Source organism: Labeo rohita, chromosome 2 (assembly GCF_022985175.1).
Source record: "Labeo rohita strain BAU-BD-2019 chromosome 2, IGBB_LRoh.1.0, whole genome shotgun sequence".
Lineage (NCBI taxonomy): Eukaryota > Metazoa > Chordata > Actinopteri > Cypriniformes > Cyprinidae > Labeo > Labeo rohita.
In genome coordinates, this window is record NC_066870.1 from 4,514,266 (window position 1) to 4,526,587 (window position 12,322).

Below are 12,322 nucleotides of genomic sequence, written 5' to 3' on the forward strand. Positions count from 1 at the left end.
TACTTCAGTTAACTGCAGGAAAAATATTTTTTAACTTTAATCATTTTTTTAGCCCCATAACTGCATATTTTTTCTTTTTAAAAGTAACAATTCAAAAAAATTGTAACATCTAATTCCATTTGCTCAGTTTTTTTTTTTTCTATTATATGTAACTATTTAACCCTTAAAGAGATAGAACATTTTTGGGGCACCTGACATGCCTGCACCTATGACTTATTCCAGCAGTCAGCATCAAGTGTTATTATAAACACTGTAAACGGGAGAACTTGAAGTTTCAGTCTAGCTAATTTAAAGTCCCAATTTTCCTTTTGTTTTCTCTAAGAATTAATTAATTTCCAAAATTGTAAGAAAATCTCAAGCAACAATTGGAGGTTTTTTTTGACTGTGTACTCAAACAGAAACTACTAAAGTTTGGATTTTTTTTTCTTTACAAAGTTGTATTTGGGTGTTTTACAGTTCCAGATAAAATTTTGTCTACATATAATATTCCCCAGGCAAGTTTAGCCATTTATTACAATATTGCAATAGGCACGTTTCAGTGAAAAACAGGTCTATTTAGTTTACTGACAATATAGATGTGTTAAAAAATGTTTAGGAAGTAAAGTAAATGGAAACAGTGTTACATAATAACAAAAAAGTGATTTTTTTTTGTTTCAGAGAAATATAATTTTCAATCAGAGTATGAAAAACAAGCGCAAACAATTGCACAAATGGTCTTGAGCAACATATATACAGACAGTGAAAATGATTCACAAACTGCACAGAAAATGAGAAAAAAATATACAGAGGGCAACAGAAAAAATAGTGCAAATATTCTTTATAAACTATATAAGAATAATTTACATAATATAACAGCCAAATGGATCGATCTGCTGGCTGTATTCCGCGTTTTACCGGGACAGCGCATAGCCAAGTGAAAACATAAATTCCAGTGCTTTATCCAATATGTACTGCTGTTTCATCCTTGTTTTTGGTTTGTTTTATGTCAAAGTGCTCTGTCGTGTGTTTTTCTGTGGTTTTTTAGAGAATGCTGTCATGCAAATGTGTTTTTTCTTTTTTAGTGTTTGTTTTCATGCACCAATGATGCATTTTGCTTTTGCTTTGGGTTTGTTCAAATTTCTAAAGAAACATGCTAATTGGTGGTTCAAAAGTCCAAAACCTATGTTTATTGGTTGAATAGATGACAGTTTGAACCAATGTGGGCATTGGGGTGGGACTAAGCGTCAACAATCGTTCCTGTTTGGCTCAGAGGAACGAAATGCATTGGTTTCTTAGCGGTTATTAGCGGTTGAAAAGTTCTTAAATATTTTAGAACAATAGTTATTCTTAGCCGTGGGCGGCTGTCTCGGTCTTTGACCTTGTTACCAATGTTATAATGAGAAAAGTTATCCAACAAATTGAATTTCAAATTATGAAAAAACAGTGTTGTAAAACTGGACACTGGGCAGTTTTAAATTTTATTAATATGGAAGCCCATTTTCGGCACTGAATAAAAAATAAAAATGTTAATTGCAACTTTTCTGATTTTTTCTCAGAATTGCATGATATAAACCTGCAATCATGAGTTATAAAGTTAGAATTGTGAGATATAAACTTAAAAATGTAAGAAAATGTCAGAATTGTGAGCTTTTTTCCCCTCAGAATTGGACTTTTCAAAATTGTGAGAAAAAGGATTGCAATACTTGTTTTTTTTTTTTTTTTCTGTGGCAAAAACAATCTTCCATTTTTTTTTTTTAAATAAATGAATAACTATGCAAAGAAGCATTAAATTGATGCAAGGATGACACCAAATATATTTATAATGTTACAAAAAAGTCTTCTGTTTGAAATTAATGCTGTTCTGCTGAACGCTCTATTCGTCTAAGATTCCTGAAAATGTGTAAAGTTTTAGTGGTGTTCACTTGTTCATGTTCAATTGGTAAAAATAACTGATAATTAAGTAATGAGTAAAGCTGGCTCCTGCTCTTCCTTCCCAATGTAACTATTTCTCCTGATCTAAAAGTGTACATTTGTTGTGGTGGGAATAAAGGTAATGAAACCTCAGGAGGTTCAAGTGTCTGAGACTCAGTCCTGTAGATGCCAATGGGAATGTCTCCTACAGTCGAAGAGAGCATTTCATACAGTCTGCCATACGTCTCAATGCACAAGTCCTCCTCTGTGATACTCATCTGAAATGTAGTATTTCATATTTCAACACTATTAAACAATATCTGATAAAAGACATTTCGATGTGGGGAATGTGCTAATGTTAAAAGTCATACTTACAGAACATAAGAAACCAGATTTGGGTGTGGTTTCCAGCCCAAGCAGTAGTCTGGTGATGGTTATCATATAATCCTTAACAAAACACTGAAACAACAGAAGCACTTCTAGCATGTTAATGGACAAATCTGAAGGCTTAAACGTTTACAGTTTTCTAACAGCAAGAGCATACGCTACCTTTAAAAAGTTTGGGGTTGGTAAGATTTATGTTTTTGAAAGAAGTCTCTTATGCTCACCAAGGCAGCATTTATTTGATCAAAAACAGAGTAAAACAGTAATATTGTCACAAATTAAAAAATGTTTTCTATTTTAATTGTAATTTATGTTACATTACTCCATGACCCTTCATAAATCACTTAAATATGCTGATTTGCTGCTCAAGAAACATTTTTTTATCAGTGTTGAAAACAATTGTGCTGCTTCATATTTTTGTGGAAACCATGATACATTGTTTCAGAATTCTTTGCATTTAAAAATGCATTTATTTATTTTTGTAACAATGCAAAAGTCATTACTGTCACTCTGATCAATTTAATGCATCATTTGCGTAATAAAAATATTCATTTATTTCCAAAAATAAAAATAAAAACTTATTGACCCCAAACATTTGAACAGTAGTGTATATAGGCAAGTAAATGGTTTTGTATGTTAAATCAAATTCCACAACTGTGATGACTGATCTGTAATATGATCTGTATTTGTGAGGCTATCTAATGTTTACTAGTATCTAGTATCTCCGGTCTTGCTAATGTTGCCATCTAGTGGTCATTAGCAGGCACACAGTCAAAAATGATTTCGGCTCAACAGGCAGCAGCACATTCGGTGTCTTAGTACCTGATAGAGGAGCGTGTCCAGCATTCCAATGCTAAACACCCTACCAGCTGCAAAAGGCAGGCGAAATATGAAGGACAGGTTTGAGCCTTTCTCTCGTTCTTTCTGCTCCATGAAACCATGCAGAAAAACATGAAAAAAGGTTTGGGACCAAACTGATTAATCAAGACAAAATCATTATATTATGATTTATTCAAAAAGAGTGAAAGAAAGCATGTTATGAATGTCTGCTCACCTTCTCTAGTTTAGAAAATGCCAGTGCGTGACAGTCCTTTGCACTGAACTGCATGAATCTCATGTTAGCGGGATGGGTTAACTCTGTGATGATGCTGAGGCCAGAGAACAACCTACAGACCAGTCATTCATTTCAATTACTTGAGATCTTAAGTTGTCTTGTGAAAATAATTCAACTTAATTAAGCACTTGTGTATTAAAAATCTTAAAAGCATTTTTAAAAAAAAAAAAAAAAACAAAAACAAAAAAAAATGACAAAAAGCCAACTAAAGAGTGTACCTAAAGTGTACTTACAGAGTACAGTTTCATGATAGTCAAGAAATGTATGTATTTTAAATGTACTCAATTGCAACTTCATTACATATGAGTAATTACAAATATATTTAACCTTTTGAGAATTTCAAAATCTCAAGCAGACTCTGACCTGAACAGGGTCTGGACATTAACGATGGTTTTTGCATCAGCCATATAGTCTTCCTTAGCGGTCATGGTGCTTTCCTTATCCACAACCACCATATTGGCAGCAAATGAGACGCCACAACGCAACAGGTCATCCAGACTGGAAGGGGACAGACAGACAGACAGACAGATAGATAGATAGATTTTAGCCTCTGAGTTAATGGGATTATGTATTTTTATAGGCCAACCTGGAAGTTTGGATCACACTGGTTCCCTCGAAGATTTTTCCATTGACTTTTAAATTATTGCAGAAAACATAAGCTTTGTGATCAACAAAAGTTTATGATTCTTACACATTTTGTCCATCAATCTTCACAAATTAACACAAATTTAATTACATTTTGAAGCCTAAATACAATTCAAAAGTGAAAAGCTGTAGTTAGGCTGCAAAAAAAACTACACCACAGTTGTGTGACTTCATCATCACAATGACTAAGTTTCCAAAAAGTTTTTAACTTTTTATTCATTAGAAACCCTGGATAAATGGAAACCTGGTTTCCTTTTGAAGTGGTCTCTCATAATGTGTTGAATCACGCTTGGGTGAAACTCTATTTTCCTCTGAATACTGAAGACAGATTTGTTTTCCGAAACAGACAGGCCGACTGACTATATAAGTGGTGCTGAATGTCGTTTCATCAAAATCGTTCCCCTACAGTGCAAGGACCATCTCCTTGAAGGACTACAAAGATAAAAAAAAGAACCTGCTAATCGCACAGAAGAGCCCAGCAGAGAAAAGACGCTCTCCTGCTCACCACTTCTCCCCTGCAGCCATCTGGTGACAATTCAGAACACATTTTCACTTCTAATTGAGCAAATTTCAGTGGCATTTGATTCAAAATGCTGTGTCACAAATGTTGTACATGCAGGGCACCACTGCATGAGTCAAATGGGCATAGTGATTGTGTCATTTGCCTCAGCCATGCTCACACTGTGGCAGTGCTCACTGAGACAGACTGCTCTCAAGTCTTGCCCCTCATGCTCTCCCATTTTTCTCCTCCCAGGAGCCTCAGAGGATGAAGTCTGCTCTGTTGCCTGCTCAGCCTCAGTCCACAGCTCTGACAGCACCCTCAGCCTACCAAGCGCAACCCCCGTTGCCAAGTGGCAGGCCCCCGCGTCATTGGACCCTGAGCCACAGAAGCCACCCTGATCTGTCAGGGGAGAAGAGAAGAGGGACGGTCCTCCCTCAAAGAAGTCTCTTGCTGCAGGCTTGGGAAGCTAACTCGGTTCAGAACAATGATGCTCATGTTCTCTGCTCTGAAGTGACTCCCAAATGTTCAAATGCTCCCACAATAGAACACAGAGTCAGGCAGCCATTATATCCTCATCCCAAATTAAGATGGTGGACTCAGGCCCATCCTTGATTTCTGACTCCTGAATTGTGCCTTAATGAGGTGGCCAATCACAATGCTGACTTCAAAACAGATCCTTGTGCAGATTTGCCCAGGCAACTGATACTTAGCAATGAATATGATAGATGCTTATTTTCATATCTAAATAACCCCCCATCACAGACAGTTCTTGAGATTCACGTTTGTGGGGGTGGTTTACCAATATACCTACATCCTTTCTGAGGTAGACAGGAATCCACGTCATGAATTACCTCAACGACTGGCTAGTTTTAGCTCTGGTTGTAGCACAAGCTCTGTGCTCACAGGTCACTGCTCCTGAGCCACCTTGAGCTTCTTGGGCTCAGAAACAACTCAGCCAAGAGCTGTCTGTCTCTCAGCAGGCAAGTCACTTTTCTGGGGGGCAGTTATTGACTCAGCCCAAATGCAGACTTGGCTTTCGCCAGAATGCTCACTGAGAATTCAGCGGCTAGTGGTGTCTTTCAAAGTGAGGGTTTCTTCCCCCTTTCCAGAGGATCCTGGGCCTGATGGCAGCCGCATCCTCTGTGGGTCTGCTTCACATGCGGCCTCTGCAGTACTGACTAAAAAGGCTCACTTGTACGTCTTTCCCCCGGTCCCTCTGCTCCCTCAGCTCCCTCAGCCGATTTTGCTGAGGAAAGACCTCCTCTCTCAAGTGAGACATTTCTTGTGGCATCCCCAACCGTATCATGGAGCCTACATTTGTGGTCCCTTGAACCTTTGCAGCTCCCCGTGAAGGAAGCCAACACTATAACGGAGGCCAGAGTGCTGTCTGCAAGGCACATATATTCCATTAAATGAAAGGAAAACAAAAGGAAGACTCTAAGGTCATTCTCAAACCCAAGCTAGGTTACGTACCTAAAGTGCTCTCTACTCCATTCATAACGCAGGTCATCACTGTTAGCTCTCCCCTCCTTGGAGGATGAACTTGGAGCTAACTTACTTTGTCCTGTCTGGGCCCTCTGGATTTATGTAGAGCCCCATACCCAATATCGGCAGTCAGATCAGTTCTTTGTGTGCTTCAGAGGCTACTCTAAAGGGCTGCCAGTTATGAAGCAGAAATGATCCTGCTGGATAGTTGAAGCAATAGCCCTGGCTTACACCACATTGGGCTCTAATTGCCCCATTGGAGTAAGGGCCCACTCCACTAGGGGGATGGCCTCCTCTTGGTCTTGGTCCAGCAGAGTTTTTATTGAGGATATTCGTAAGGCAGCCGACTGGTCGCCACTGTTTGCATTTGCTAGGTTTTCTAACCTGGACATCCCTGCCCTTCAGGCACAGATCTTGTACACTTGTCTTCCACTTTTAGTGAGTGGTCTAGACCAGGGGTGCCCAAAGCTGTTCCTGGAAATCTATCATCCTACAAAGTTTAGCTCCAACCCTGATCAAACACACCTGAACCAGCTAATTAATCTCTTAGGTAGCACTTGATAAGTAAAGACAGCTATGTTGGAGCAGGGCTGGAACTAAAGTCTGCAGGTAGGTTGGCTTCTGCCAGTGGTCTAAGCCTCACTAGTTAACTTATATTTCGCAGGATGGCTTCCATTTTGCACTTATAACATGCCACTATGATATATCGTTCTCCAAGCATGATTCAACATAACGTTTTGAAAGGGAATGCTCCAATTACTAACCTGAGATAACGGGAATGAGGGTTGCATGCCCTGCTATACAGCTGCACACAAGTCGATGATGCGGCCCCTCAGTCAAAAGATTCTTATGAAATGGCTATCAGCGCCAACCTATATAGGCAATCGGCCCTGCCTGTTTTTTGTGCAGCTGCACAAGCGTTCAGTATCAGGCTTCAGTATTCAGAGGAAACTGAGTTGCCCCCAACTGTGATTCAACACAATGCCCATTCCCGTTATCTCAAGGAACCAAGGTTACATTAGTAACCAGAGAATTTATTTGCGTTATCAGCTGAACGCACCTAGGGTTTCAAAAACTTGGGGTCAACAGCAGTGCTAACCCTACTTCTAAAATTACACCTGAGGTTAAAAGCGGAGTTTAAAATGATAATAACCTAAGGTTAGCGCCATGTAAAAAGCCCTATGAGTTAAATGTCCCTGACAACCTCTGTAGTCCCACTTCGCCATATTTTAAGTGCCTTTTTAAGACAAAGCTTAAAGGGGTCATTGCAAAACTCACTTTTACAAGTTGTTTGAACATAAATTTGTGTTGGCAGTGTGTGTACACAACCAACCTATTATGATAAAAACCCACCCAGTGGAATTTTTTGCAATCTTTATAAGAAATATCCCCTTTTTCAAATCAAGCCATTCTCAGCTTCTTGTCGGTGTGACGTCATGACCATCTTACCTTAGACCTGCCCTGATTGTGCTGTGAACAGTTTGACTCTGACCACCATTGTTTGATTGAGCGATTAAGTTGTTCTTAACACCAGCTAATTAAGTGGTGCGTTCCAAAGTTGATATATCGAAAACAATCATGGCCGCCATATTGAAAAGTTGTTCCAAATCGAAGTGCTCAAAACTGGCCACTTCAAAGGGCCCTTCAGAATGAAGGATTTCGAAGGGTACAACTGATGGACACTTTGGCCTCTATGATTCTTTGCGCAGATTCTTTGCATGATGATAGCGCCTCAGTATGGGCATGGGTTGATGACTCAGAAGAGCACTTTAAGAAACAGTTGTTCAGTCCCCTACACACTTCAAGCCTTCGAAGCTCTCACTCCAGAGGGTAAACCCTTTGAAGGGATTAGGGCATAGGGATGAGCCCTTCTGATGTCTGCAGGACGATAACTCTCCAAAAGCAGGGTTAAAGATCCCTGTCTTATATCATGCAATAAATAAAAAGCCCATTTAAAAAAAACAACCCTGGAATCGTAAGTTCAAAAATATTCATTTGTTTCTGGGTTTTAGGACTCATTCCTTCAGCACTCTGTTGTCAAGTCTGTCTTAAGCTAATGCAATGTCATTACGTTATCTCAAGGTGGTGACTCTTTGTGTACATCAGTAGGCTTATCTTCTTCCGGACGACCAATTGTAAATTGATTATTTGAGAACAGGATACAAACAAACACAATAATGTTTCATGCTTCATGATAATGTCTCTTGCCTGTCGATCGATCCAAGCAAGTAATATATCATTGGGAACCAACAGACAGTCTCAAGAAACTCTGCATCTGGCCTAAAAGAAAGACAGTCCACACAGAAATATAACATTATGTAGCCATCAGAGGAAATTTAACTTTAACTGCAAGACTACAAGACATTGGCAACTAAAGAAGAGGTAGTAAATCTCAATGAGTGATGTGTGAAATTAGAATGTTTACTTATGTTCCAAGAGAAGCACGATGGGACACAGTTCATTCTCTGGTCTGTAAGAGGCTCTTAATGGGAGGATGAAGTTGTACAGGCCATTTCCTGTGGTCTCAGCAGACACAATGATGAGCTTATTCTTCAAACCATACGCTTTTGTATCTTCTTCATCTTTGTGGTTGCAGGTCTTGGACAAAAACTGGCACAACAATAAGATGATTTAGCAATGCAATATTACAGTTCAACATAAAACCAGTAATTCCCAAGAGCCTACAGTGAATATTTAAAGCATATTAATAAAACATATGCTACTGAGAAACGTGTGAAAACTGTGAAATATTATTACAATTTCCAATAATGGTTTTATATTGTAATATATTTTAAAATGTTATTTATTCCTGTGATTAAAGCATCATTACTCCAGTCTTCAGTTTCACATGATCTTTCGGAAATCATATTAATATGTGGATTTGCTGCTCAATTATTATTGGTGGTCAATAATAGGTCAATAATAATGATTCTTATTATTGTTAAAAACAGTTTTTGCTGTGTCATAATTTTTGGAAAAGTTTTTTTTTTTCCAAGTTTCAGGATTTAAATTCAGCTTTGCCTCATAAGAATAAATTACATTTGAAAATATATTGCAATATAAAACTGCTGTTTCAACTTGTAATACACTGTGTGCAGAATTATTAGGCATGTTGATATTCTGGTCATATTTTTTTTCCAAACACATTTTACCAATTCCAAACCACATCAGTCTTAGTAACTACTGTTAATTTTGTATTTAATCATTTATATGTGATGTATAATTGTCCGTGAAGGCTGGAAGTGAAAAACTCCTTATATTCAGGTGTGCAGGATTATTAGGCATGTTTTCGTTTACAGCTAAAATGAGCCAAAAAAGATATTTAACCCAGACTGAAAAGTCCAAATTATTAAATGCCCATGAGAAGAATGCAATACTAATGCATTACAAGAATTTGCAAAGTTAAGGCTTGACCATTGGACAGAGAAATGCTTGTTGAGTCTGCATGGTCAGAAAAAACAGGTGGAGAAGAAAAGATGCATGTTAACTGCAAAAGAATTAGGAATTAAGGTGAAGAATTAGGTGTGACACCATCAGGAACCGTTTAGTCTCCAGCGCCACCATTTTCCAGAACTGCAACCTACCTGGAGTCTTCAGAAGTGCAATGTGTCAGGTTCTCAGAGACTTTGCTTGGTAAAAAATCTAAAAAATGCCCCTTACTTAATAAGAATAACAAGCTGACGTGTTGTGAAATACATGAAGACAGTTTTTTTTATATGCTTTAGAGACAGATAAGTTGAGAGTGACTCTTGAAGGACAAGCATCACATCCTCTTGTGCCTCTGATTCAAGAATTTATCTTCCAAAATCTGGCAGTAAGTTTTGGGAGTTCATGTTTAGTCTCTTATCCTGAAAAGTCTGACTTGCAGAGATGGACTAAAATGAACTCCCAAAACTTACTGCCAGATTTTAGAAGATAAATTCTTGAATCAGAGGTACAAGAGGATGTGATGCTTGTCCTTCAAGAGTCACTCTCAACTTATCTGTCTCTAAAGCATATAAAAAAACTGTCTTCATGTATTTCACAAGACGTCAGCTTGTTATTCTTATTAAGTCAGGGGCATTTTTTAGGATTTTTTACCAAGCAAAGTCTCTGAGAACCTGACACATTGTACTTCTGAAGACTCCAGGTAGGTTGCAGTTCTGGAAAATGGTGGCGCTGGAGAACTGGAAACGGTTCCTGATGGTGTCACACCTAATTCTTCACCTTAATTCCTAATTCTTTTGCAGTTAACATGCATCTTTTCTTCTCCACCTGTTTTTTCTGACCATGCAGACTCAACAAGCATTTCACTGTCCAATGGTCAAGCCTTAACTTTGCAAATTCTTGTAATGCATTAGTATTGCATTCTTCTCATGGGCATTTAATAATTTGGACTTTTCAGTCTGGGTTAAATCTCTTTTTTGGCTCATTTTAGCTGTAAACGAAAACATGCCTAATAATTCTGCACACCTGAATATAAGGAGTTTTTCACTTCCAGCCTTCACGGACAATTATATATCACATATAAATGATTAAACACTAAATTAACAGTAGTTATTAAGACTGATGTGGTTTGGAATTGGTAAAATGTGTTTGGAAAAAAAATATGACCAGAATATCAACATGCCTAATAATTCTGCACACAGTGTAATATTTCACAATTTTAGTCTATGTTTTGCAATAGAAAAACAGTTATTTTAAATAGTAATACTATTTCTCAATTTGACTGCTTTTACTGTAATTTTAAGCACATAAATGCAGCCTTGGCAAGCAAAAATTGTAATGTCTCTAAACTTTTGACAAATACTGTATATTCCAGTGATGCAAAGCTGAATTTTAGATTTTTTAGTGTCACATGATCCTTCAGAAATCATTCTAATATGCTGATTTGCTGCTCAAGAAACATTTCTTATTATCAATATTGAAAACAGCTGTGCTGGTTAATATGTTTGTGGAATTTGTGATACAATTTTAGAAAGTCGGAAAGAACGTAATTTATTTGAAATAGAAATCTTTTGCAGTACAAATGTTTTTACTGCTGCTTTTCATCATTTTAATGCATCCTTCTGAAATAAAAGTAGTAACACTGTTGTAAATTAAATATTGTGCACCAGAGTGTAATCAAGACATGTAATACCTTTTCCAGCTGCATACAACATTTGGGTGTTTTTTCTTTCCGTAAATGGCAAAGTATCTGTGAGCTTCCGATGTAGGGTAAATCTGGAGGATATCCTTTAATGTAACTGCAAAAAAATTCAGATGATTTCATTCCCATAGCTGCCATCTTGACTGTGTTGACACTGAATCAAACCGATATCAGTGTTCGCTAACTGATTATTTTTTCTCTCAGTAAAAGAAAAAAATTACCCATTTCCAGTGGAGGGATGATATGGACTGTTCGACTGATCACTGAACAGGTTGTCAGTTTGAAAGGAAGGTGAATCAGGCAATTCTATAACAGGAACCATGTTTGGTTTTCTGGTGTCAGATATATTACTTTCAGTTGAGAGCGATGGACCAAAACTGGATGGGATGCTTATTTCCTGCATGTCTATGGCCATGGTACCTTAAAAAAATATATGAACAAAAAACTTTAGACAAAAATATAGAATCACATGACACTGTTTATTCATATGTTTCTGGGAGAATTTAAAGAAAAAGGAGAAATAGGAGTGTTTTTGAAAGAAGTCTCTTTTGCTCACCAAGGCTGAGGTGTTAGTGTTAGTGTTTTTTGTCATTTTATAAGCTGACACACCCAGTCCCTATTCACTTACATTATATGGAAAAGAGCGGGTAGGATACTCTTTAAAAATTCACCATTTGTGTTTTTTTAAGATTTCAAGATTTTTAAAAAGTTTTAAGAAATAATACTTTTATTAATCAAAAACAAATTAAATTGTTTAAAAATTGGCAGTAAAGATTTTCAAACGGCTACAAATAAATGCTGTTCTTTTGAACTTTCTATTTATGAGGAAATCCTGAAAAAATTACCATGGTTTTCACAATAATATTATGCAGCACAACTGTTTTCAACATTCACAATTTTTGAACAACAAATCATCATATTGGTATGATTTCTGAAGGATCATGTGACACTAAAGACTGGAGTAATGATGCTGAAAATTCAGCTTTGCATCACAGGAATAAATACAATTTTTAAATATATTTAAATAGAAAACAGTTATTTTAAATTGTAATAATATTTTACAGTGTTACTGTTTTCACTGTATTTTAAATCAAATAAATAGTGTCATGCATAAGCATAAGAGACTTCTTTAAAAATCTCACTAACCCCCAAATTTTCAATTATCAATTGCTGT

The 12,322-nt window shown here is 37.1% G+C and overlaps 1 protein-coding gene across 1 annotated transcript in view; it reads right to left on the reverse strand.

Annotated features, from left to right (window-relative positions):
* The window catches only part of kcnt2 (potassium channel, subfamily T, member 2), a 35,476-nt gene that overhangs the window by 2,579 nt on the left and 20,575 nt on the right, over positions 1 to 12,322 (reverse strand). Inside the window, exons 18-26 of the mRNA XM_051135953.1 lie at positions 11,370 to 11,568; positions 11,140 to 11,245; positions 8,446 to 8,630; positions 8,229 to 8,300; positions 3,752 to 3,886; positions 3,329 to 3,440; positions 3,097 to 3,198; positions 2,266 to 2,349; positions 2,040 to 2,168 (exon numbers count right to left, since the gene is read on the reverse strand). Coding sequence (XP_050991910.1) covers positions 2,040 to 2,168; positions 2,266 to 2,349; positions 3,097 to 3,198; positions 3,329 to 3,440; positions 3,752 to 3,886; positions 8,229 to 8,300; positions 8,446 to 8,630; positions 11,140 to 11,245; positions 11,370 to 11,568 — 1,124 coding nt within the window. The remainder of the gene's footprint in view (positions 1 to 2,039; positions 2,169 to 2,265; positions 2,350 to 3,096; positions 3,199 to 3,328; positions 3,441 to 3,751; positions 3,887 to 8,228; positions 8,301 to 8,445; positions 8,631 to 11,139; positions 11,246 to 11,369; positions 11,569 to 12,322) is intronic.